Raw genomic sequence first — 25104 nt, 5'->3', positions numbered from 1 at the left:
TTCTGATCTATTTTATTCTGAACAAGTTTTCTTGGATAGGAAGAGGAGAAGGATATCAAAGACTGCGTCTTTTAAAGCTTCAGGTCTTTCAAATTTTGATCCTCTAAGTAAGGATACAGAACAACAGAGATGTATGTATGTCTTCAGTTTGTTCTGTAAGAACAGCTCTTGAGCTCGACGGTATCAATGGCCAAAACATCAGTCGGAAAATCACAGCCGTTGATCTTCTCTGACCCTTGTCCGGTCAGCAAATCGCAGGGCTGAGGCTCCACGCCAGTAGTGATCCCCTGCACGTCGCTGCACATCCACATCGCTTTCTTGTGCTTAGCAGCCATACTGATGGTAGCATTGGAGATGCAAATCTCGGTGAAGGGATCGCCGGAAATGCCCTCTAATCTCCCGGCCATCGACACATTCTCGGCCACGACGTCGCGGTAATTGATCCCGCTGATCACCGGCAAAGCGTGAGGATCGTAGTGGCTGTCGGCATGGGCTTTGTAGTTTCCGGTCATCCAGAAAATCCACTTCATGGTCTGAAGATTCATGCCCTTTACGTAGATGTCTTTGACGAACCCCCCTCTTCCGACGGCGGTTTTGATCCGCACGCCGGACTCGGTGTGGAAGGCGGTGATGTCCTCGGCTCTGACATCTTGGATGCCTCCAGACATCTCGCTGCCCAGAGCTATGGCGGCGCTGTAAGGGGAGATACACGTCAGCCGTCGGATCACGAGCTGTCTGGTCGGCATGAAGATTCATGCCCTTTACGTAGATGTCTTTGACGAACCCCCCTCTTCCGACGGCGGTTTTGATCCGCACGCCGGACTCGGTGTGGAAGGCGGTGATGTCCTCGGCTCTGACATCTTGGATGCCTCCAGACATCTCGCTGCCCAGAGCTATGGCGGCGCTGTAAGGGGAGATACACGTCAGCCGTCGGATCCCGAGCTGGCTGGGCGGCATTCCGAAGGCGATTCCGTACTCGTCCCATCCACTCTTCACCGCCACGCAGTCGTCTCCCGACACTATGTAACAGTCTTCGATCCTCGTGTTCGTGCAAGAATCTGAACATTAAGAACACAAGATTCAGACAGAGACGCAAGGACACAAGACAGAGATTTAATGGCGTAGTAGTAAGAGAGGAGCTTTAACCTGGGTTGATGCCATCGGTGTTGGGGGAAGTTACAGGGGCGATGATCGTGATCCCTTTGACGATGATGTTACTGCAAGATCAAAGTTCAGAGGCTGAGATCGAGCGAGAGGGTGAGGGTGCAGGGAAGCAGATAGAGTGCGTTGCAGGGTATTATTATACCTGCTGTAGACAGGGTGGATGTTCCATGAGGGAGAGTCGAGGAGAGTGAGGTTGGAGATCTGAATGGAGTCCGAGAACATGAACTCAATCAGGTACGGACGAGTGTACTTTAGCTTCCCCTTGTGGAAACTCTGCCACCAGAACGATCCCTGGCCGTCGATGGTACCGTTGTTCCCTGTCACACATCATCCAACGGCTCTCGTTTCATGCTCTGCTTTTTAAGTTATCTTTTCGTGCAAGAAAGGAACTTACCGGTGACGACAACATCGGTGAGATTGGTTCCGAAGATGAGACTGGCGAATCTCCCGCCTGCCGCATCTCGTCCTCGTCCGTACGAAGGCAGAGCCTTCAGCACTGGGAATTCGTTAATATCCTGCAAAATCATTTTCAAAAACCAAAATTCCTTCTTGATTTGTTTGTTGGTTTGATCGAATGGTGACTGTTAATAAGAAAGTCTCAGTCTTTTTTTACTGATTCTGACTTCACTGTCATCATCTACTCGTTCCAAGCAGCAATCTCTCTAAAGAAATGGAGAAAAACATAGAGCGAGAATGAGTTGGGACCTGAGCAGCGAGAAGAACAGCATCTCTATGGAGGAAGAGAGTAAAATGGCTGGTGAGGCTGAAGCTTCCGGTGAGCCATTTCCCAGCCGGAACATAGAGTTGAGCTCCTCCATTGTCGGAGTACTGGCTGAGATGTTCGACGGCGCTCTGGAACGCCTTAGTGTTGAGAGTCTGGCCGTCTCCGACACCGCCGAACTCAGTTATGGAAGCACTGTGTTCTCTGCAGGCCATGGCCGTGTACTCGAACTCGTCGAATGACTGTAATACCCTTCCTCCCCTGCCTCTGGCCACCGTGGCCATGAGGGTCATTACAGTAACTACACAGATCGCCAGTGTCTTGTTACTCATGGCTCACTACTCTGCTTTTGTTTTGTTGTGGAGTGTGTGTATATATCTGAAAGGAAACAAAGAGAATCTTTTGATTAGAGAGATCAAATTTATCTCAGCTTATGCTATGTTTGTTTTCAAAAATCTGAGTGTGGTTTCTCCTAAACCATTGCTTGCATATATAGAGAGAGAGAGAGAGAAGGGAGAATTACTCGAGAGCTTGGTAAGTGGTGTGAGTGTGGAATCAGAGGACACGAGTATTTATACACAGAAAAAAAAAAGGAGACAACTTTAGGAGAAAGCATGAATGTGAAGAAATGATGTTTTCGTCTCTGGGTGGGCATTTCGACTGAAGAGAGATTGTGAAGCGAACGACGACATTTCCTATTTCATTTTCTCTGTTTTCTCCCTCAATTTCTCGAAAGCACACTCACGGGTCTGAATGTCTCTTCAGAGAAATAAAATAAAAAAAACATATGTTGCCACATTAGACAGGAAATTATTATTATTGTTATTACCATTATCATTGTCTTTTTCGTGAGAGCCATAGATGCATCTATTTGTCCCTTTGTATTTGGTCTGGACGTCTTTTTTTTTATAACCAGGATGGTTCTCCGGGTCTTCGGCCCGACTACATCCACCCTAGACCCGGGACCAGTCTTTGTATATGTATGTACGCGTATGCATATATAAAAGGTTATTGATTAGATTGAGGTTTGTGGGCATGGAGTGCGGGTGATAACAAAAAGTGGGGAGGGCGGTTGATGGCCATATTCCGTTAAAGTGAGGTTATATAAAATTCGGTAGCCCACATACCTATACAAACATATAAAGTTTTAATTTAATTTTATTATTTTATAACAAATTTTGTGGGGTTTTATTAAAATGTGGGGAATGGAGAGCAGAGGCCGCAAAGTTGAACTCGTGAACTTGAGATGGTGTCCCACACTTCCCACTTCCGCCGACCCACTTCTTCACGGGTGACAATCCCACAAACAACACACATCGAAAAAGTGTCAAACCAATATCAAGAGTGGTAATATAAACATTAGTGGAGTTATAAAAATTGAATATTCTAATGAGAATTGCGGTTAGAGAAAATAATAGACGAGAAGGATGATTGGGTTACAAAGGAATAGCTGCAGTGTCATGTTGTATGCATTCCACAATCGCAGATCATGAATGACCTGCGTCCAAAGCAACCCATGTAAGCGAGCCATTCCATTCATTCACACATTCTTATTCGAGTTCCAACAATGGTTTCCTTCGCTGGCAGGGAATCATACGTCGGGTCGGACCGTCTTAAAAGAGTAGCGAGAACAAGAATCCATTCTTTGAACTTCACGGAGCACATGTGAGCCAAGAGGAATTCTGCATATGCAAGAGAGCAAGAGGTGAGATTTTAGCATTTTAACATCTATCACCAGTTCAAGCCCTGAAGCAAAATTCTCCAACCGGGCACAACCATATCTTTCTCGCTGAAGGAAATCCTGCAATAGTTTCCTTAATATCTTATCCTAGTCCAACCATAAGTAGAGAGTAACGTACACATTGCCATGCTCAGGCCCATCTTACCACAATATCGAATTGAGTACCTTTCACGAATGCAACAAGCTTTGAAAGTTCCTTCTCCGGCATCAAGTAGCCGGCATGACTTTCCAGTATGTTCCTCACGGATGCAACATGAGGACTCTGCTCTTTCAAAGAGGAGCTGCTTCGCCAGAAACATAACTCAAATGAGCCGCACTCAGAAGGCAACTACAAGAATCGACACAGGTTATGGTGCCAACCTCTTATCCAGAGACGGGTTCTTAAAGAACCGTTTTTTGGCTGGAACGGAAAAGGAAACATAACCTCACCTGTGAACATTTTGGAGAAAGGAGAAAACATTTTCAGATTCCGCTAATCAGCCAAAAGAACTGGAGCTACGAACTTTCGTCTCTTAAACCTTCATCTTCAGCATAAAAAACAGTAAAAGAATAGAGATTGTAGGTGCCCTGAGGAGTTTGTGTGCAGCGCCATTTCTTAACAACGCAGATAGGCCAGAGAACGATGCCAAACCCACATGTATCGATCTCACACCAAAGAAGATAAGTCGATTCAAGTCCAATAAACAAAACCTAAACGTACAATTAACAATCTCAGACCGCAAAAGCTAGCTCCATGACTAAAGACTGTCTAGATTCCGTTCGTTCTCCTCGATTCTACGTACAAGAGCAATCTATAACGCACCTCCTACCCAGAGTTCAATCAATTGACTCTTTGACTGAAGAGAGAGGGGGAGGGAGAGAGAGAGAGAGAGAGAGAGAATACAAACTTACAAGAACAGCGATCAATTTGGCATCAGGACTCGACACAGCTCGCGAATTCTCCCCTTCTTCCCGCACCGACTTCTCGTCTCTCCTTCCCCAACCTCACCCGGTGCTGGAAAAAGAAGCAACGAAAGAAGCGAATGAGCAACCTCGTTTCCCAACTCTAAACCCTGAGTTCGCGTAGAAACTCCCGACAGTGCGAATCATAAAGAAGGCTAAGAAAATACTGAGAAGAGGAGGCCCACAGCTCCAAATGCGACGGAGAGACGACGAGCAACAACCGTCCGGCGAGCTTGAGGTACACTACACGATGCGAAGACGGGCACGACCCCGATGCCAACGGAATCACCTGGGACCATCCGTACGCCATAAACGTCTCGTCCCCTTCACCGACGAAATTCTGATACCTACCTCTCTACAATTGATCTGATTCCGAAGAGACGAAACCAGAGAATGCGTTCATGAACAGGGATCAGATGAGCATTTCCGCAAGAAGACGAGCGAGAAGAAAGAAACGAAGAGACTACATCTCACAGATCCGTTAAAGAATCAAGAAGAGCGACAAGGAAAAAATTGTCGGAGAGAAAAAAAAAAAAGGACCCGGATTTTAGTAAACGGGCCTGATTGGTATGGACTCGGCCCAAATATAACCGGATCTATCCGGATCGATAACAGGCCCAAATAGAGGGGCCCATAACAAGTCGCCTCCCACACACGCACGTTTGCTAAATATGGTTCTTTTAACATAATAGACCGATCCATGATGTGTTTATTACATGCGTGAATACTACTCACAACTATTTATAGATTAAAAAACTCGAAAAAAAAATGAATATTTATGTTTTCATTCCGAAATTAACCCTATTTTTTTTATATAATGAAGATAGGAGAAAATATGGCAAGTCAGACAGTAAATGCGGGGGCCAACATCATGGCCAATCATCATCATTGGTATTTAGTGATAGATTATATCACATAGATTAATTAATTAAACAAAAAACACAATGATTTACGATTATGAATACTTGCAATATGAAAGATTGTAACAACACGATAACAAAAAAAGAGAAATTCCCAAAAAAATCATCCAATTTAGAAATAACTAAAAAATTCTATCACAAACTTTTGAAATGCTCATATTCATACTCAATTTGAAATTTTTTTCTAAAATATTATTCAGAATTTGAATTTTAACAAATTCTTCATTGGCACCGAATTAATTTTGACACGTAGCCAGAAAGTATTTACGTGGCGCTTACGTGGCATATGCTAACACGCCATGTAGGATACACGTCAGATTAATAATAAAAAATAATAAAAAAATTCTTAAAAAATAGAAAAAGATTATATAAAAAATTTAAAAAAAAAACAAATTAAAAAAATTGTAAAACAAATGTAAAAAATTTGTAAAAATTTGTAATACAATTTTTAAACATTGTAAAAATTGAAATTTGTAAAAATTTCTAAAATTGTAAAAGTTATATAAAAACATTGTAAAAAATCGTAAAGAAATTGTAAAAGATGTAAAAATTGTAAATAAATTATAAAAATTGTAAAGTTTGTAAACATATTGCAAAAATTGTAAAAAATTGTAAAAATTGTAAAAAAAATTATGTATATAAATATAATTGGTGGGGTGATATATATGAAAGCAATAGTAATTGAAAAAACGATTGCATAAAAAAATTTAAAAAATCGGGATAGAGTAGATATTTTTAAATAGGTTTTTACAATTTTTCAATTTTTTTACAATTATTACAATTTGTTTACAAGTTTTTTACAATTTTTTTTTTAATTTTTTACAATTTCTACAATTTTTATATATTTTTTAAATTTTTTTTATAATTTTTACAATTTTTTTACTATTAATATGATGGGTATTTTATGTAGCCAGTTAGTGCATGTCACGTAGACGTCACATAAGCGTTTTCTGCTTATGTGTCAAATTTAATTCGGTGCCAACGAGGAATTTGTTAAAATTCAAGTCTTGAATAATTTTTTAGAAAAAAAATTAAATTGAGTATGAATATGAACATTTTAAAAGTTCGTGATTTTAAAAGTTCGTGATGAATATTCTAGTTATCTCTAAATTGTATGATTTTTTTTGGGAATTTTCTAACAAAAAATAAAAGATTATGGGGTACAAACAAAAATGATGAGCACTTGATTGAACGTATCTAAACAATGGATTTAGTCTCACTAATTTCATTATCATCAATTATTTAACTTTAATGTTTTTCTTTTTCCTCCTCCACCTGCCGGTGTCTTCATATCTTTGACGTGTGTGGTCCCGATGAGAGGACCGGGTTACGTAAACGAAGCTTAGCCGTTCGATTAATCATTATAAAAACTCAACTACTATATATATATATATATTATATTTTTGCTCAGAATCCAGGTTAGTACACTTAATTATTGCTATATGTTGCAATTAAACACTTTATTCAATCGATAACTTACCCTATGTTTTGACCGTCTCTGCTCATCTTTGAAATAATAGATTCTATATATATATATATATATATATCTCAGAATCATAATGTCGTATAATTAGTAGTAATTATAATGTTTATGATTTTTTTTTTAAATTAAACTTCAGGAATACTGCTCCACGTCAGGATCTCTATTGCCGCACGTGACACGCGTGCCCATCCCTGCAACTTGCAAACCGGTTTAGATTCCAGCCGATAAATCCCACAGCGTCTGTGATATTAACACCTCACAGACCAATCCCGTTTCTCTTCTCTCGCAGTAGCAAAACATCACAGTCATCTAGCTTTATCATCTCTGTGTCACCCGCACGGTTCATCTTCCTCTGCTCTATAAAATAAACTCCCCCGTTATTAAAAAACAATAAAATTTCTCTGCCCGAAGAAACGGAAAAGGAAGGAAAACGGCCAAGCGAAACTGAAGCTGAAGCTGAAGCTGAAGCTTTTTCTCTCTCTAGGGTTCACAAGATCCGGTGTTATTTTCTCTCTGTACAAATCTTAGCTCCATGGGCTTCCCTGTCGGATACACGGAGGTTTTCCTGCCGAAGCTCTTCGTCCAGACGCTCGCCGTACTAGGGTTCATCAGAACCATCGTCTTCTCCCTCTTTCGCTTCCTGGGTCTATCCGATTTCCTCGAGATGGATCCGAGTTGGCCCGACTACTCGTACCCGACCCAGATGCCTGACTCGTGTCACCCGCCCGTCGCCGCCCTCCTGATCCGGGAGATCCTGCCAGTGATCAAGTTCGACGACTTGAACCCCGGCTCGTGCGGCGGAGATGTGCCGGAGAGCTGCGCCGTTTGCCTGTACGAATTCGAGAGCGAGGAAGAGATCCGGTGGCTGAGCAATTGCAGGCATATATTTCACCGGACGTGTCTTGACCGTTGGTTGGATCACGATCAGAAGACGTGTCCTCTCTGTAGAACACCGTTCGTCCCCGATGAGATGCAGGACGAGTTCAATCAACGGCTCTGGGCTGCCTCCGGCGTCCCTGACTTGTACAATGAGTATAGTTCGGTGCCGGAATTGTAGACATGCCCCTCTATCTTTCTCTTCTTTTAACTTTTCACCCCCTGTACTCGTAATTTTTCCTCTTTTAGCCCTACTGATTTTTAATCCCCCCCCGGTGTAAATACATTTGAGAAATAATAAGTGAAAACAAAAGTATTATACATTGTTTTGTCTTTTAAATTTTAAATTTCTGTCGTCGTTTGCGTATAAATCAAGTGTACTTTTGTTTTCTAGATTGCAAGAGTGGACCGTAAATTTCCATTTATTATAGTAATTATCGTTCGATTTATGATTTCCGAACATAAAAATGTCCACGTGAAGAAAGACTCTAGCATTATTAATGTATGGATAAATTCCTCTATTGAACTCTTTTAATTTAATAACAATAATACCCAAGTAAGTATTTATTAATGGACCATTTCTAGCTTAATGTCAAAACCCACACACACACAAGCAGTATCCTTTTGTATGGACGTGCATCATTTGTGTAATTACAAACCCTAAAACAATATAGAAATATATATATATATGCGCACACGCACAATTTTGTAACGCGAATGATAAATTGTTCAAGTGGGTAGGTGAGAGATGGGGCAGGAGATATTGAAGTGATGATGAAAGTGATGGCTGCTTCTGACAAGGCCTGATTTCATGTCACTGTTTTCTTCTTTAATAAAAAAAAAACATTACTCCACCACATATACAGATGGGCCCTGTCAGAATTTTACAATGCAGCAGATGTCTGCTTATCTATCTTAGTAACACAACGATGATGACTACAATGACCCGATTTATTTATTATTCACAATAAATAATATTTATAACAACGATATTAGTGTGAAGCCCAATCCAAAAAATCTTCTTTTTTCAAAAAAGAAAAAAAATCAAGTCAAAGTTATAGTTGGGCCAAGAAGCCCATTATGTGTAGGTCTTCTAGTTATATGGGCTTATTCCAGGCCCATTCCCTCGGCATCATCAGCTCTCATCGCTTCAGGGCGCTGCAGCAAGTGAAAAAGACAAAAACCCGTTTGCTTATTCTTTCAGGAACACATTGGTTAATATGATATTGATGGGGATGGATCAGAAATTCACATGGCAAACTCATCAGAGTTAGCTGTGTCGGGGCTTACTTGTATAGGAAGGCAGCAATTCCTAGGATTATACACAAGAGGATGATGTCTAGGCAGAAGTTGCGGCTGGATCTCAGCTGAAATGAGCAAGAACACAGATCTCAAACGCGAGGCCACAGGACATATAGAGGGCGTGTTTGATCAAGAAATCGATGAACTGCTTATCACCTTGGTTACAGTGTCCTTGAGCCTCACATTGGTGCCTTTCAAGTCAGTAGTTGCCTTGTCAATCTGAACGATAAGCCAAATGACCGGAAAACATAGCTCAAGATCAACAGTACACCACAAGAAACAAAGCCATGACAACATTATTCAGGCTTCAGAGGGCAAAAAACTGTCCTTTTTTTCCCCAGGATTTCCAACAAAACAGAGCCGGGACAGTATCAGCTAATCAGAATACATCCCGGGGAAAGTTTCTATGATTGCAATACTACCAAACCGATATTCGGAGACCTGGGCAAGGTGTTTTACCTTTGTATCTATTTCATCCATAAGTGGTGCTTGTCTATCCAGTTCCTGAGATGTGACGATAAGAGCTTTTACGGGGATCAATAGGGGAATACAAAACAACAAACCCGAAAGTCAACCACATAAAAGATGTTGATGAACCTCATCAAAGTCACGAGCCATATCCTTCAGAGTTTCCAACCCTTCAGCTATGGCATCCAGTCCTTGATCCTGCGACAAAACCGGAGGATAAGCAAAATGAGACTCATGTTAGTTACAAAATAGGGCACAGAAGCCGATTCCTTCTAACCAATATCATACAGAGTTCTTTCCGGTCCACAAAAATCGATAGCACAGGAAGAAAGCAAGAACTACATGCCTGTTTTATCCTTCTCATCTCATATTCTTGCCTGAATTGTTCAGACTCTTCAGTTTGCTGGAAATATTCACTACCATATCTTCCATCTGATACAATTGAGCACAACACCATTTACAGAGTCTTTTACGCTTATCGTATAAGCAGAGAATCTTCAAGGAGGAGGCACATAACACAGATACGATTACCTGAGGAGCTTGTCTCCAATCTGACAGTCGAGTATGATGTTGAAGATGTCCAGCCACCAGTCTCCTTAGTCACGGCCTCTGAGCCATCTGGTATAGCGTCAATCCTCTCTCTTAAAGACAGAACCAAGTCATTTCGAGCCTCAAGCTCTTCTTTCGAAAGCCCCCTGACCTGTACAAGAATGTGTCTTTCCATCAAAAGCACAAACCTTTTTACACATACAGGCGGCATTATACTCCGATGGGGATCAAAGCATCAGAATTATAAATCCCCTGGTCTGGACACAATCCAGCGTCACTAAATCATCGGCCAGGGGGTAAAAAAAGGGACCTTTTTTAGAGAGAGCCTCTGAAGCTTGGGGATTTCTTCGAGCAAACGAGCTTTAGTCCTCCGAATCTCCGCGTTCATGGCCACAGCTTTCGCCCTATTGGTCGCCGACGACGCGTCCTCCGCTTTCTAAACGCAAAACTCCAATTCTCAGAACCTTTTACAGTTACTAAAATCAAACTTTCACTGCAAAACCACACAGAACAGAAACACAACCCTAAAACCCAAAACGAAGAATTGAATCACCTGAAGAACGGTCTCCAGAGTGGAATCGACGGCGGCGAAGAGGCGGGCGAAAGCGTCGTCGCCGGAGACATTAGCTTCTCTCTGCTTATCGACGTCGTACTTGTCGTACTTCTTGCAGATGGCATCGACCCTAGTGATCAAATCAATTACGCTCATCTTCTTTAATCGACTCCGGGCGCTAGGGATTTTGCGGGAGGTTTTTCTTTTGGGGGTTTAATGTTCTTCTGAAATTCCTCGTCTCCTCTCTCCTGTCGGGGACTTTTGGCAGAGCAGTTACAGGGGTACGAGAAAACCGGAGGACACGTGGCACATTCAGAGGATAAGAGCCGGAGATCGTTTTCTGACCGTTGGATCCGGAGCCTAAGATTTCATGGTCATTTAAATGATGGATTTCATGAGATTTCAATCATAACATATAAATATCTCTAACCTTTATAAATTTTTTAAATAAATACTTAAAATATAAAACTCTCAAATAAATATATAAAATTTTCAAAACTTTCATATAAATACCAAAACTTTTAAAAATTTATCAAATAAAATAATTTTCGTTGACGGCGTTAATCGACTAAGTCACTAATTTTTATCAGATTCCGTTATAAATTAAATGACGTTAATAGATTTTGGGTTTATTTGGAAAATTTTAAAAAATCTAGGTATTTATATAGAAGTTTTGAAAAAATCAGGTATTTATTTAGGAGTTTTATAGTTTAGTTATTTATTTGGAAATTTTGTGAAAGTTCATGTATTTATATGTGATTATCTCTTATAAGAATTACATATATTTAAAATCTGGGTTCATAATTCTGGATCTGTATAGAAAAGGCTAAATATCAGTGAATCAGTGATAGAGTAAATACCAAAATGTGATCATTTTACAAAAAATTTGCATTAAATTATTAAACTAAAAATAGAATCATCTGTATATATCGATTTTAGTATCGTAATTACCAAGTTTTTCTGTAGATAATAACCTAAGTTTAAATTGAATTAAATTATAGGAACTGAAACGTTTGGTTCTTCAATCAGGAAAATATTATAGACTCATTATTTAAAAAAAATTAAAAGACACATATACATAAAAACTTTATTCTTTTTGTTATAAGCCATAGTCTCATTTTTTGCCAATAATAATTTATACCCAGTAGGTATAGTCTATATATATATAAAAGGAATATAAAACAATTATGGGCGTGCCTGTTCGCAGTGATGTAAATCAAGATTTCCAAAATTTATATAGTCCATAGGACCATATTATATGAAAGGAATATAAAACAATTATGGACACCTGCATTCTCAGTGATGTAAAGGCAACATTCCCCGTCCCGGACCAAACCATGACGTCGTCTATTACATGTAAAATTTCTTCCGATGTTTATTTATGCAACTCACGTGAATCGCGTGTCGACCACGCGGATACGGTTCCTCGGCCTCCGTATTGGCGCGTGCGGTTCATGCGCCTGATTGGCGCTTGAGCTCTCGGCTTCCACGGACCGCTCAAATTGACCGTGGCGAAGCCAATATTGAAGATATTGCATAAAAAAATTGACCCTTTTAATGGTTTTCTAATCCACCGAAAACCAAATAGTGCTGTGACTGAACCCTCTTTCCGCCTTTGGATTTTATTCTTCTCCTCCGTTGATCGCAAAATTCGCCTGCAATGGCGGAGATTTCGATTCTTGGTTTATGTTTTGTCGTGCTCTCATGGCTTATTTGTCACTGTTCTTGTCTTCATGACTCTTATTTGGAGAATAATGGTAGCTTCTTCACAGTTTCGAGCTTCAGGTACCCTAAATCAGAGGTCAGGCCGTACGATACGCGTTACATAAGAGGTCTGTAAAACTCCATCGCCTAAAACCCTACCTCTTTCTTTTGATCGATTTCGGCAAATTGTTCGTCTTTTCAGATGTTCTTGATGGTTACGTGTATGTTTTGCTTCGTCTGATTTCAGTTTCGGACAACCCTATTGGTTTTCGTATTGTGAGGTTGTGTCAATTATTCGAGATTCTGAGTTTTAATGTTTTTTTTTGTGCTTGCTGTCTTTTGATCTTTTACAGTTGATTTGCCGCCATGGTTCTCATCAATGAATGTGGCATTGGAATCTGATGTAGACATCGTAAGTATATGCCACTCTTCAATGTCAAACACGGATTTCTCAGTTCCGATTCGTTGTCTGGCGCTTTAAGAAAGATGTGTCTGCTCATATGATTATCTGTCTGAATATTGTTTGCTTTCAGAGTGCAAACAGTGTAATGAAGCTTCCTAAGAGCCTTCTTCCGGTTATCTGCTTCAGAGACGGCAGTCCTCCTCTTCCGGATGTCTCAAGCAATTCTCTGAAAGGCTTAGGTACGGCTTAGGTAAAACATATCATAGCTTCTTCATCTCACTGCTCCCTTCTCTTCTGTTCTAAGTTATTGTTTTGTCAATTTTTCTGTTGACACTGGGTGTATCTATTGCTGCTTATAGCGTTGGAAAAGTTCTTCAATGGATCATTCGATGGTGGCGATGATATTGAGATTGCAGAACAGTGCTACCCGATGCAGAAAAATATATCGTTGAGATTGACCAATGAGCAGGTTTTCATGTTACTTGATTAAACTTTTGAGTTCCTTGACTTAGAGCTCCTTTCAGAAGACATCTGTGATGAGAGTTTTGTTTTTAATGCTGTTTGTTTTTCCTCAGATATCTCCTGGAGCATGGTATGTCGGTCTTTTCAATGGAATTGGAGCTACAAGAACTCAGGGGAAAATGGTATAGTTATGCAACGCTCCCAACAATTTGTTCTAATGCTGTGTTAGCCTTTTGTATTCTTCTCCTTTTGTATGAATTCCACCACTAATACTTGGACACCACAGATTGTACGTTCCTCAGCATATTCATTCAGCGCTAACATTAGTGTGGAAGGTTGTAAAACATCGACGATGTGGGGTCCGTTCTGCAACCAGACCATTTATCCTCTTTCATGTTCGCGGTCTGACAACCAGACTGGAAGCATTGTTTCCTGTGTGGATTCATTTTCCAGTTCTTGTCTTGCCGGTGGTGAAACCAGGGCCTACTCTTTAGACATAGATGGAATAGCTGAACAGTTAGTGATTACAGCTTCCAATATGAATTCAGATTCCATCGGTGGAAGTGGTAATGGGTCTTCTCTCATGAGTTATGCACGTTATGGAGCTATTGCTTCGGAGACCATGCATGATTATGCCGGTGATATACATAAAGCCCCGTTAGTCATTAACTCACCAAATGCTGGCCGATGGTATGTCGTTACCAGTTTTTCTGGGCAGCAAAATCAGACCGAACTTGGAACGAATTCCAGTTCACAAGTCTGCTATTCTATGAATGCCAAAGTGGTAGGATGCCCTGCAGGGAAAGCAGGCCCAAATTGCGGACAGCAGATCTACACGCTTCAGGTAACTCGAGTTTAATATATTGTTAAGTGTATAGAAATGTTATAAGCTCCTGATGAGATTGAGTTCTATGTATATCACACAGGCAGTCATGGGGAAGGGGCTGGTTACACCTTTTGAATCATATTATATGCCGATAAGTGGCGCATCAACCTCGGACTCCGGTATGGGCTTCCAGCTTGAACCCATTTCAAGCAACTTTTCATCTAGTCCTGGGCTGGACAATGGTACATGGACATACTTTCTCATGAACATCCCTCAAGGTGCTGCTGGTGGGCATATCCATGTCAAATTAACATCAAATTCCAAGATACACCACCAAGTCTATGTTAGATATGGTGGATTGCCATCTCTCGATGATTGGGATTATTATTATGTGAACCGGACGAGTTGCAGTGCCAGAAGCTCGATGTTCTTCTCTTTGTATAATTCAAGCCGAGACAAGGTTGATTTCTACATCTTGAATGCTCGAGAAGGAACTTGGGTTTTCGGGTTAAGGCAGCTCAATGGCACTTCTTCCAGTGCTGCTAGAGGTTCATCAACTCTTGTATCGCTTTCTCTTGAGAGGTGCCCAAAAAGGTGTTCCTCTCATGGGACATGCCGATACGCTTTTGATGCGAGTGGATTGACATCTTACAGGTTTCTCCTGCTTTGGCTTCACAGAAACTGTTAAATATATGCGAAGATGGTTTCACTTGGAATGATATCTTGGATTAACTTCGTGTCGTGTTTCAGCTTTTGCTCGTGTGACCGAACCCATGGAGGCTTTGACTGCGGCATTGAAATTGTATCACATCGAGGTATCGTTATATTTTGATAACACTGATCTATATGATTCCACCATATATATGCCAATACGTGTTGTTTTGAGATAAACAATTGTGTTTTTGAAATATTATTGTCATGGTAACTCATGTGCCAAAAACTGTTGCAGGACATATAGTTCAGTCTATTGCTCTGATTGCATCAAACGCTGCGGCTCTTTTGCCAGCCTACTGGGCTCTTCGGCAGAAAGTAATTTTTTTTTTTTAATTTAGAGTTTTGATCCAATTTATAATAGACAAGCCTTGTCCTAAACAGGGCTTTGCATAGTGGGTGTTGTTCCTTTTCTCATGTCTTGTTCTGAAACGGCGATTCCTTGGCCTAAACAGGACTTTGCAGAGTGGGTGTTGTTCACATCTAGTGGAGTCTCTAGTGCACTGTATCATGCTTGCGATGTTGGCACCTGGTGCGCGCTAAATTACAACGTATTGCAGGTACGGCTCGTGACTAGTTAGTTCATCAGTATCATCATCTGAATTGAATGTTTCAAACTTGCATTTTTTTTTGTTTGAGATAACACTGTCAAAATTGGTCACAGTTCATGGACTTTTGGCTCTCTTTCATGGCTGTTGTGAGTACCTTTGTGTACTTATCTACCATTGATGAAGCTTTTAAGAGGACAATCCACACTGTTGTCGCCATTCTTACAGCCCTACTTGCCTTAACTAAGGCAACCAGGTACATGTTCTGCTCAAGCGAGTTGATATGGTTAATCACCTCAGAACCCCCCTTTTTTTAAAGATAAAACGTTTGCTGCTATGGTTGAATCTTCAGGGCATCTAATATCGCTATTGTATTCGCGATTGGATTATGTGGTCTCCTCGTTGGGTTCTTGATGGAACTGTCTATCAAGTATAGATCTTTCTGTGAGTCAGCGGGGTTTTCATTGAGCATGCTCAACAGGTGAGTTTCCTGACAGAAGCAACAAATAGTTAAAAGCATTATAGTTGCCTGAAAGATCAAACCTTGAATGCATATTATGAACCACAAATATGCAAAATTGATTGGGTTTCTGGTGCTGATTTGTAGGCCATGGGCTGTCAAAGAATGGTTCGGCAATTCTATCAGAAAGCTCAAGAAACGGTTACGTTGGGGCTTTGTTGTTGCCGGTCTTATCACATTTACCATGGCAGCCATTTCCTTTAAAGTGGAAACCAGTTCTAGCTACTGGATTTGGCACAGGTATGTGATTATACACACACACTGTTGATGTGCCAATACCGAGTATATCAGACCTTATCTCATTCTGAAGATTGACGTATGGAAACATTATGCAGCATTTGGCATGTCACCATCTACACATCTTCCTTCTTCTTCCTGTGTTCGAAGATCACAACTGTAACTAATGAGGACCAAGAACGCGGAGCTGTAAGCTATGAGTTAACGAGACAGGACTCATTGCCAAGACACGAATAAAAGTACAATAAAAGATGGAGAGTTTTACTGGACGATGGATGCAGCAAACAATGAAATGGATGCTTGAAGGCCTGTAGTTGTTGTGCAATATCTTGTCCTCTATAGTATTACACTGCCGCGTGCTCCCATGGAAGCTGCCAAAGGCACAAAGGCACGAGCTTGGTTCAATTGGGCATCGCGCCTGTGTAAATGATTTCAAGCATCATTCGGGGGGAATGCGCCATGTTCCTCCAAATGCAGAAATAATGTACATTTGCCGTCTAATATTAAAAAGATTATTACCCAGTCGCTAGCAAGCCTTTATATTTCATCTGATTTCTTTCGTTTTTTGAAGAAGTATCTCCTACATAAATTGTCTCAATACACATACCAGATAGGGGCTTTGTAACACTGTCTTGTCGGAAGGGAAGAACAGTTTCTTCGCACTTCCGTCACACAAAGGGCAACTCTAATTTCTGTACTACCAGAAGGGCAACGAACCAGTTTACAAGGAGAGTGATCACAGGCCTACACTATTATTCGATTACTAGGGTCAGACTAACTGCTCATTGTTCAAATAGTTCAACCGCCTTCTGTGCACAGAGGAAACACTCACCAGGATGAGGGGCAAGGAAAGGATATCTATGAATGGCTGGGCCGCCTTTTCCCAGCATCAGTCCTCAACCTCTTCACTGGGTTCGCCCATCCCACAGACTCACCCCCAGCTCCACCGCTGTTGTTTGGATGGGTGCCTTGGTTTGACCAGCTTTGCTGTTGGGCCAGCCTTGTTTTCCTGGGAAATGAACCAGGAGTCGGTGTCCGGAGGCCACGACCCACGGTTGGAGCTGTTGGTGAGACAGGGCTGCTGGACCCACCACTGGTTCTAGTCCGCATAACAGGATTTTCCCTGTCTTTTCTCTTCTTCTTGCAGATAACCAGTTCCCCTGGGTGAGCTAACATTGGAGAGTCATCATCTGGTTGGCTTGTTGTACCACCACCACTAGGCCTTGTTTCTTTCTGTGGTATCTGTACTCTGATTCTTGTGTTCTCCCTTTGTTGAGGTTGAGGCCTTTGAGGGGAGCTTGGCTCGGGTTCCATCTCATTTATCAGCTTTTGCTTCTTGCCTTGGTTAATGATACCTGTTTGTCTTGTGGTGGATAGTGTAGAAGCTGAACTGGGTATTGGCCCAGAGAAGGAGAGCATGTTTCTTGCTTCCCTGAAGTCTGTGTCTGGGAATGCAATCTTCAGTAAATCAAAGAAGAGATTATGTACCTTCCTTGCTTCAGACCTCACCTGCAGAATTTCATGAGCTCGAGTCACACTCAGTTCATGCCATCACATACTTGAACTTGAAATATTTATTACCTTGTTAAGATAGAGAGAAAAAAGAAGGGAAAATCGTACCTCATGTGAGAACCCATAGAATTGCATTGCACCTTTTAGCATGAACTGGACATCAGATGCGAGTTCCATAACTCCTGTGTACTCTAGTCTTTCCACCCGGTTATCGATTTCTCTTAAATCCAAAAGATTGTTCACGCCTCCAGCTGCATAACCATTCTGAATTCTTTTCCACAGATTTGTCAGCATTGGTACAATCTGCTGTCCTTCTTTATCGATTCTCCTCTGGAGTTTGCTAACCACGTTTTTGCACTGCGAAAATTCGAGGAGAGGTAAAGATCAGATAACAACATAACAATATTCGAGCACAACAATAAAGGCCATGTGATATAATCGCGCATACCCTTTTTTGGATGATCTCTGACATTCTTGCACCAGCATTTGAAGAGCCAATAGGACTTGCAGATTTCCCGTCCAATGTTTCCCCGGTGGCTTCAGCACTAACCTCCACAGGAAGTTGTGTGGAAATTGGTCTCCCAGACTTTGGTGATGAGCCATGAAGTTTGGACGTATTAGCTACCTTCCTTGCTGGCATATTCCTGAGTTTAGAGGATGAATCGCTTTGATCTTGTCTTGGACCGTGTGATTCAATAACTGTCCTCAACTTTGATCGATAGCTGCGATCCACTTGCAATGGCATCTGAGATGCTTCGTTGTGCTGAGAGAAAGGTATCTCACTGCCATATTTCTCATCTATTCTTTCCGTAGTATGACGGGGTCTAAGCCGAATACTCCGTTTTCGTTTTATCTTAGGTTGTAAAACTTGCTCTTCTTCCCCTTCGTCACGATCGTAGGCCCAACTTCCTGATTGCTGGCGATCTATATGAGAATCCCCTGATGCTGCTATTTCCCCTTCTTCTAGTTCATCCACCTGGAGAAAGGAAAAGCAGAATATTAAAACAATGATAAAAACAAGATGAGAAACACATAAAGATAGATAAGGTGTGCCTACCAGCCTTTTTGAGACAGAACCTGGCCTCGTGTCCAACGCAGACAAAGAACCAAACTTTTGTGAAGAAACAGGAGATACCATTTGTTTTGATTTACGACTCTCCGGAGAAGATCCCGAGGAACCAGCATCACCGAGTGCATGATTGGGTTTTGCATTACCAAGGTCCTGAGGATAATTATAACCACTACCACAAACAGGGGTCTCCTCGTCAGACTCCTCCTTGTTTGTCTGTTGATCACCAAGAGCACCGGTAAGTTCATCGTCTTCAAAATCACCAATTTCACCCTCTTCTTCATTCCCAGAATAAGCATTTCTCTCTTCAGAGCTTGCCTCAGAGTATCCTCCAATATCATCTTCGATTTCCTTGTAGTTTATCTTTTTGCTCTTGGGCCTCCCTCTTTTTCTCTCGTTCCCAGTGTCACCAGGTTGGACACCCATATTACCACTGAATAAGATGTTCTTTGATGGCTTCTTAGATAAAGCAGCAATAGCAGCATTCACTTCTCTGGTACTGCCTCGAAGCCACTTAGGAACCTGCTCATGAGAGGTCATCTCCTCCGTCCAGTCAAATTCTTCATCCATCTGATCAAATAATTCAACTTCTTCCTCGCTTCTGGCAATCATCCGGTTCACCTCATGTAGCGAAGGTACATCATGAAGAGTTTCTTGATATCTCTCCTCATCATGCAATAAAGTCTCCAAGGTCATCCGCCGCTCTTCATGCGTTGTCCTCTGGTCAAAACGCCCAGCATTGATGACTTCATCAGCCATGTCAATCTTATACTGTTGAATATTATTCCTTATGAGACTCTCGATGGATCCCATATACCGGTCCTTCCCAGCCAAGTCATCCTCTAGATCTACTGAACCACCACTTCTCAACTCGTCTTCCTTTTGATGGCTGGAAATTTTGTCAACAACTGCTTCCATATAAATTACTTTTACTTCCCTAGTCTGTCCTATACGATGAGCTCTAGCAACCGCTTGTTCCTCATTCTTAGGATTAGGATCAGGATCATATATGACAACTGTGTCAGCAGTCTGAAGGTTGAGACCCCGGCCAGCTGCACGTATACTGAGCAAGAAGATAAAGCAATCTGTATCAGGATCATTGAAGTCCACGATAGCTGATTCCCGATCTTCCAGGCTGGTTGACCCATCTATTCTTCTGTACACAAGTCTCCTCCACTGCAAATATTCCTCTAAGATATCAAGGAGTTTCGTCATTGTACTGAAGAGCAATACTCGATGACCTGATCTCTGAAGCTTTATAAGGATTCTATCCAGAATCCATAATTTCCCACATGATCTTACAAGGAAATCCTTGGACAAATCATTGAAATATGGGTAATTGAGCAAAGGATGATTGCAAGCTTTCCTTAGCTCCATGCATCTATTATTTAGAGGCCTGTACGACTTGACTTGGTATATAGGGTTCTTCTGAGCCTTGCGTTTTTCATCCTCGGGATCAACTCTAAGTGTCCCAGTAGCCTTTATCCAATCATAAATGGCACTCTGAATAGCAGACATTCTACATCTTAACACTATTGAAACCTGCAACCCAGAAACATTTTCAGAAGAAATATCATAACTGCTAACAAGATGGAAGACTGGCAGCCTACCTTAGGAGGAAGTGAACCTTCCACGTCTTCAACACGGCGTCTGAGCATGAAAGGCTCTAAAATTTGATGAAGCCTATGAATGATTATCACTTTTTTCTCTGTCTCCAGCCAATCATCCTCTACATTATGTGCAGGATCTTCTCTTTGAAAGGGTTGTGAGAACCAATCATGAAATGCTTTTCGGTTATCAAAGACTTCAGGAAGAAGAAGATTCAAAAGAGACCAAAGCTCTTTGAGATCATTCTGCAGATTAAATTAAAGAAAGATTCACAATCATTACTTTCCGCCCATAATAACAAGGGAACATTATAGAATCTTGAATTGTGTTTATGAAGAGTCCCTGTTTTATGCCTAAGGCCGTCATTACCAACCTGCAAAGGTGTCCCAGTGAGAAGTAATCTCCTCTGGCAGCGATACCTGTCAAGATCTCGAGCCAAAACAGATTCTCTGTCCTTCATTCGTTGTGCCTCATCAATTATAATGTATTTCCAATCAACTCTTGATAATTTTGAACGGTCATACATGATGAACTCATAAGTCGTAACAAGAACATTGTATTTCATGGCACAGACCTCCTGTAGAAGAGAACAAAAGATTTCAGCCAAAACAATCAGAAATCAAGTTGATGTCATATGCAACAGCTGTTCAACACATTTACCTGAGAGAACAATTTTGAACGTTGGTCCTTCGTACCAACATAAAATATGCAAGAAGCAGAAGGCAACCAATTGTAGAATTCACTCTGCAGTAGAAAAATCAATTAGGATTTTAGAAAGGTCACACATAGAGATTAATTTAATGAACATTCGCTGGAAAATACCAACCTTCCAGTTCACCAGAACAGCATTGGGAACAATGATGAGATGTGGTCCATAATTCCCTTTAAACTCCATAAGGTAAGCAATCAATGCCATTACCTGAACAGCAGAGAGAGATCAGCATGAGCAAAGATTCCCAACAAAGCATTCATACTCTATTGCTTGTTCCAAAAGAATCTATAGTCAGTCCACCTGCACAGTTTTTCCAAGACCCATCTCATCCGCCAAGATTCCATTTAACTTGTTGTTATACAAAGAGAGCATCCACTGCAATCCAACCTGTATGGTGGAGACCACAACCACTGAGAAACTATTGTAATGACAATGTTGAAAAGAAATACACCAACAAGGAAATAAAGGTCAGGGGTCAGGTGGGAACAGACCAGCTGGTAATCACGCAACGTTCCTGCCTTAAGCATCGAGGGTTGCCTTACAACGGTTTCATTTACAGCATGAGCCAGACTATAATACCTGAAAATATATTAATTATCATACACATGATCTGAGGACAAGCTCATACTTTACTATCTAAGAGTTCTATAGTAGCTTATGAAGCACGAGTAACAACAACCACCACTTTGATTCCTTAGATATTATCTCGATTTAATCGTACTTTAAGTGAGTGACAACTTACTTGTTGACAGATGAACTGTCTTTTGGAGCATTCATTTCCATAAATCTATTTCTGATCATAACTTCCTCCCGAGCACAAGCAGCTGCTGCTCTGACCTCTTCTTCAGATAGACCCTTCATCACCAAATACATGTGGAAAAAGGTCAGCAAAAAATTCCAGAGTATGAAAAAAAATCCTTCTTTTCAGGAACAAGTACAAGCAGTATCTAAGAAAAACAGTGATGAAACATCTATGCACATAACAGAAGCATCAGATGAAGGCAAGGGAAGCAGCATGTAAACCTGAAGTCTCGCTGCTGTGGCTGGAGCATCTGGTCAAAACGCCCAGCATTGATGACTTCATCAGCCATGTCAATCTTATACTGTTGAATATTATTCCTTATGAGACTCTCGATGGATCCCATATACCGGTCCTTCCCAGCCAAGTCATCCTCTAGATCTACTGAACCACCACTTCTCAACTCGTCTTCCTTTTGATGGCTGGAAATTTTGTCAACAACTGCTTCCATATAAATTACTTTTACTTCCCTAGTCTGTCCTATACGATGAGCTCTAGCAACCGCTTGTTCCTCATTCTTAGGATTAGGATCAGGATCATATATGACAACTGTGTCAGCAGTCTGAAGGTTGAGACCCCGGCCAGCTGCACGTATACTGAGCAAGAAGATAAAGCAATCTGTATCAGGATCATTGAAGTCCACGATAGCTGATTCCCGATCTTCCAGGCTGGTTGACCCATCTATTCTTCTGTACACAAGTCTCCTCCACTGCAAATATTCCTCTAAGATATCAAGGAGTTTCGTCATTGTACTGAAGAGCAATACTCGATGACCTGATCTCTGAAGCTTTATAAGGATTCTATCCAGAATCCATAATTTCCCACATGATCTTACAAGGAAATCCTTGGACAAATCATTGAAATATGGGTAATTGAGCAAAGGATGATTGCAAGCTTTCCTTAGCTCCATGCATCTATTATTTAGAGGCCTGTACGACTTGACTTGGTATATAGGGTTCTTCTGAGCCTTGCGTTTTGGCTCAAAAATGAAGAGAGAACAGCATATCTTTCAGCAGCGTCACCAGGTATACTTGTCTGCTGCTCCAGCAACATCTCCCTGTACCTTTCTACATCATTATTTTTCAAGGCCTCCATCCTTTTATTCCGGCCATCATCTTTCCTCTTAGAAAATTCTCTCAACATCTTTTCATGGTATTTAGCCACTCCTCTATTACGAGCAGTCCGTGCGTCACGTATACCCCAGTGAGCCTCAAGGAGTTTCTTACGCCATTGAAAGACAGATTTCAATTGCTTCTCTCGAACAGCTTTCATATTGGCCTGCACTTGTCTTGCCATTTCGAGGCGTTGACGTTCACACAACCTCACAAATTTACGGTATGGTCTATCAGGCATGGACATTATCTCCTGCTGTTGTCGATCCACTTCATCCCGGATACGTGATTGAAGATCCATAAGCCTAAGCTTTTTCTCTTCAATCTGCAGTCGCATAACAAGATCCGGCCTAATCCTTTTCCTCTCCAAGTTTTTGGTCAATAGACCATTTATCTTCTTCAAACTCTCAGTTCTTTTCTTGTTAAGGAATTCTGCACCTTCTTCAAACAACAGGTCTTTTATATCATATGCTAGTGTGAGATTGTTATTGGCATTGGTTGTTGCTGACCCATACGCATCATGTTTCCGAGTAAAGAATGGAAAATCAAACAATGGTCCATGGTATTTCCTGGCCGTATCTTTGGGCTGCTGGGGAGGAGTGCTTGTCTGTGGAGGCTTCGTAGGCTGCCCTCCATCAGATGCAACAGCTGGCGATGCAATATCCTTTCCCTTATCAGCTGTCAAATCAGCTCTAGGATGCTTTTGAGTACCAGCATCTGGTCCTTGGTCTGACTTAACAGAAATGGCATCAGTCTGTTGCTCTTCTTTTGTAGCAGCAGTAGTGAATGCAGCTTCTTTTTCCATGTTTTGGATTACTTGGTTTTGGCCAGTCGTATCTCCAACATTATCTTCCTCTTTTGAAAAAATCTGTCCATTTGCAGATGCGACCTGAAACTCCCTGCCAGATTCTGAAAGCCTTACTTGGTCTTCCCCAATCTTCCCTGAAGCTCCCTCCTGAATACTTCCTCCTGATGTAGGAATTTGTCTTTGCAGCTGCAGCTCAAGTGGTGGTGGAGCAATAGCCTGAAGAAGCTCTTGAGGCAACGTACCTTCTCCTTTCTGTCAAGAAACAAGTAAAAAATCTAAAAACCCGAACAAAACCTGATATACAGAAAAGATAAACTGTTTAAGAGGTGGGCCTAAATTAGCTGTGAAACATCATTAAAAAAACACATCCTGACACAAAAACAGAACCTAGAACAAGAATGAGAGTTGCAGACCTTCAACCGCCTAAACGCAAGTATCTGGGCTTTGAGGACATGGAGTTGTTGTTTGGTGAATCCGAATCGCTGAGGTGATTGTTGGGTACCCTGTCCAAACTGGAGGGAGGAATTGCTAGCTAAACCAACATCAGATGGACCTGCTGACTTCAGAAGTGGTGCATTCAGTTGCTTGTGCCGCTGCATCTGCAATGTCTCAGGTTCCTTTGTAGATGGATGCTGATCCACACCATGGGTCACATTCACAGATGTCTGTGGAGAATGTCCTAAAGGTGCCCCATTTGTAGTTGTAGGAGGACCCAATTGCCGAGAATGCATCGGGCTATCTCTCCCTTGGATGGAGAATGGATGCACAGCAGGGTTCCCCATCCTGGGACTTGAAGTCGAGGCAAAAGGGCCAGTGGACATTGAATGTCTAGCCTTCACAGAGGCTGACTGCCCAGAGATGTCACTAGCTGAATTAGCACGAGGGGAATTCTCACCTGGGACCATTGAAGAAGTAGACGGCTGGTTGGACACCGGAATTGGCGGTGGCTGTGTAGACATGTTGCCTTCATTAGCTTTCTGTTGAGCAGTCATTCTTGCCTGCAGGAGATGAGCCATTTGGTTGGCGTTGGCGGGATGCGAGAGATCAATATTACGCTCAAGAGCCCATGCCTGCATTGCCTGCCACTGCTGTGCTAATGCAAGCACGTTGTTTCCCATGTTATGGGGAACCTGTTGACCTTGTGATGCCTGCATTGGCCTTATGATATTCCCAGGCATTAGTTGTCCAATACCTACCTGCTGAGGATGAGGTTTTGTGTCATTTCTCTGATCAGAAACTGATTCTGTTTGCTTTTCGCTGCGAGCAAGCTGTTCAGACACAGGCTTAAAAGATGAAGCCTGCACCTGATTAGATGCCTGCATAGAAATCAATTCTTGCAAATTCAACATTCCTG

The 25104-nt window shown here is 41.6% G+C and overlaps 5 protein-coding genes and 2 long non-coding RNA genes across 14 annotated transcripts in view; 2 read left to right on the top strand and 5 right to left on the bottom strand.

Annotated features, from left to right (window-relative positions):
* Window positions 1–51: 51 nt before the first annotated feature.
* On the bottom strand, window positions 52–2402 carry LOC104802046 (probable polygalacturonase). Of its 2 annotated transcripts, none has more exons than XM_010525467.1 (6): window positions 1870–2402; window positions 1559–1679; window positions 1307–1481; window positions 1147–1217; window positions 745–1058; window positions 52–533 (listed from the first exon to the last, which is right to left on the bottom strand). In XM_010525467.1, exons 1-6 carry the CDS (start codon window positions 2215–2217, stop codon window positions 144–146), a joined length of 1419 nt encoding a protein of 472 aa, XP_010523769.1. In that variant the 5' UTR covers window positions 2218–2402; the 3' UTR covers window positions 52–143. The 2 variants fall into 2 exon arrangements, with proteins under 2 accessions (XP_010523769.1, XP_010523770.1); XM_010525468.1 differs by having other exon boundaries at window positions 52–658; window positions 870–1058.
* Window positions 2403–2961: 559 nt separating this feature from the next.
* Window positions 2962–5223, bottom strand: LOC104802044. Of its 7 annotated transcripts, none has more exons than XR_769976.1 (4): window positions 4754–5221; window positions 3792–4620; window positions 3326–3567; window positions 2962–3168 (listed from the first exon to the last, which is right to left on the bottom strand). It is a non-coding gene; the product is annotated as an uncharacterized LOC104802044 (long non-coding RNA). The 7 variants fall into 7 exon arrangements; XR_769978.2 differs by lacking the exon at window positions 2962–3168 and having other exon boundaries at window positions 3234–3383; window positions 3483–3567; window positions 4754–5222; XR_769977.1 differs by lacking the exon at window positions 2962–3168 and having other exon boundaries at window positions 3234–3567; window positions 3792–3954; window positions 4056–4620; window positions 4754–5222.
* A 2050-nt stretch (window positions 5224–7273) lies between these two features.
* LOC104802042 (E3 ubiquitin-protein ligase RHA1B) lies at window positions 7274–8168 on the top strand. Its single transcript, XM_010525464.2, has one exon. The coding sequence runs from the start codon at window positions 7504–7506 to the stop codon at window positions 8026–8028; it is 525 nt and encodes a 174-aa protein (XP_010523766.1). The 5' UTR covers window positions 7274–7503; the 3' UTR covers window positions 8029–8168.
* Window positions 8169–8780: 612 nt separating this feature from the next.
* LOC104802041 (syntaxin-73) lies at window positions 8781–10981 on the bottom strand. The gene is made up of 9 exons (XM_010525463.1): window positions 10720–10981; window positions 10477–10602; window positions 10149–10317; window positions 9964–10049; window positions 9747–9815; window positions 9609–9653; window positions 9306–9368; window positions 9138–9214; window positions 8781–9005 (listed from the first exon to the last, which is right to left on the bottom strand). Exons 1-9 carry the CDS (start codon window positions 10873–10875, stop codon window positions 8990–8992), a joined length of 807 nt encoding a protein of 268 aa, XP_010523765.1. The 5' UTR covers window positions 10876–10981; the 3' UTR covers window positions 8781–8989.
* Window positions 10982–12248: 1267 nt separating this feature from the next.
* LOC104802040 lies at window positions 12249–16548 on the top strand. The gene is made up of 14 exons (XM_010525462.2): window positions 12249–12551; window positions 12777–12835; window positions 12957–13065; window positions 13186–13295; window positions 13402–13470; window positions 13575–14132; window positions 14215–14768; window positions 14865–14929; window positions 15064–15143; window positions 15281–15385; window positions 15490–15629; window positions 15726–15854; window positions 15981–16133; window positions 16229–16548. Exons 1-14 carry the CDS (start codon window positions 12380–12382, stop codon window positions 16365–16367), a joined length of 2442 nt encoding a protein of 813 aa, XP_010523764.1. The 5' UTR covers window positions 12249–12379; the 3' UTR covers window positions 16368–16548.
* LOC104802039 lies at window positions 15763–16313 on the bottom strand. Its single transcript, XR_769971.1, has 2 exons — window positions 16187–16313; window positions 15763–15863 (listed from the first exon to the last, which is right to left on the bottom strand). It is a non-coding gene; the product is annotated as an uncharacterized LOC104802039 (long non-coding RNA).
* Window positions 16549–16650: 102 nt separating the features above from the next.
* LOC104803063 (ATP-dependent helicase BRM) overlaps window positions 16651–25104 on the bottom strand; it is a 10394-nt gene continuing 1940 nt past the window's right edge. The window contains exons 3-17 of the mRNA XM_010526937.2: window positions 24164–25101; window positions 22798–24002; window positions 22181–22630; window positions 22055–22088; window positions 21774–21886; window positions 21523–21610; window positions 21332–21418; window positions 21146–21238; window positions 20980–21063; window positions 20693–20896; window positions 20322–20564; window positions 18700–20253; window positions 18091–18618; window positions 17751–17999; window positions 16651–17639 (exon numbers count right to left, since the gene is read on the bottom strand). Of these exons, the coding sequence (XP_010525239.1) occupies window positions 16989–17639; window positions 17751–17999; window positions 18091–18618; window positions 18700–20253; window positions 20322–20564; window positions 20693–20896; window positions 20980–21063; window positions 21146–21238; window positions 21332–21418; window positions 21523–21610; window positions 21774–21886; window positions 22055–22088; window positions 22181–22630; window positions 22798–24002; window positions 24164–25101 (6521 nt within the window). The 3' untranslated portion in view covers window positions 16651–16988. The remainder of the gene's footprint in view (window positions 17640–17750; window positions 18000–18090; window positions 18619–18699; window positions 20254–20321; window positions 20565–20692; window positions 20897–20979; window positions 21064–21145; window positions 21239–21331; window positions 21419–21522; window positions 21611–21773; window positions 21887–22054; window positions 22089–22180; window positions 22631–22797; window positions 24003–24163; window positions 25102–25104) is intronic.

The sequence above is a fragment of the Tarenaya hassleriana genome, unplaced genomic scaffold (genome assembly GCF_000463585.1).
Source record: "Tarenaya hassleriana unplaced genomic scaffold, ASM46358v1 Cleome8, whole genome shotgun sequence".
Taxonomy (NCBI): Eukaryota; Viridiplantae; Streptophyta; class Magnoliopsida; order Brassicales; family Cleomaceae; genus Tarenaya; species Tarenaya hassleriana.
The sequence above is the reverse complement of the archived record's forward strand: the minus strand, read 5'-3'. Positions and strand labels throughout refer to the sequence as shown.

What these genes read in the sequence shown, in the direction of transcription:
- LOC104802046 (XM_010525467.1), bottom strand. Translation starts at nt 2,217, where the DNA reads ATGAGTAACAAGACACTGGCGATCTGTGTAGTTACTGTAATGACCCTC. An exon ending in ATCCACCCTGTCTACAGCAG is followed by an intron (nt 1,218 to 1,306) that starts GTATAATAATAC and finishes TTGATCTTGCAG; the next exon opens with TAACATCATCGTCAAAGGGA. An exon ending in TAAAGGGCATGAATCTTCAT is followed by an intron (nt 534 to 744) that starts GCCGACCAGACA and finishes ATGAATCTTCAG; the next exon opens with ACCATGAAGTGGATTTTCTG.
- LOC104802042 (XM_010525464.2), top strand. Translation starts at nt 7,504, where the DNA reads ATGGGCTTCCCTGTCGGATACACGGAGGTTTTCCTGCCGAAGCTCTTC.
- LOC104802041 (XM_010525463.1), bottom strand. Translation starts at nt 10,875, where the DNA reads ATGAGCGTAATTGATTTGATCACTAGGGTCGATGCCATCTGCAAGAAG. An exon ending in AGATGAGAAGGATAAAACAG is followed by an intron (nt 9,816 to 9,963) that starts GCATGTAGTTCT and finishes GTTTTGTCGCAG; the next exon opens with GATCAAGGACTGGATGCCAT. An exon ending in TGGATGAAATAGATACAAAG is followed by an intron (nt 9,369 to 9,608) that starts GTAAAACACCTT and finishes CTTATCGTTCAG; the next exon opens with ATTGACAAGGCAACTACTGA.
- LOC104802040 (XM_010525462.2), top strand. Translation starts at nt 12,380, where the DNA reads ATGGCGGAGATTTCGATTCTTGGTTTATGTTTTGTCGTGCTCTCATGG. An exon ending in CAATTCTCTGAAAGGCTTAG is followed by an intron (nt 13,066 to 13,185) that starts GTACGGCTTAGG and finishes TGCTGCTTATAG; the next exon opens with CGTTGGAAAAGTTCTTCAAT. An exon ending in AGCTACTGGATTTGGCACAG is followed by an intron (nt 16,134 to 16,228) that starts GTATGTGATTAT and finishes AACATTATGCAG; the next exon opens with CATTTGGCATGTCACCATCT.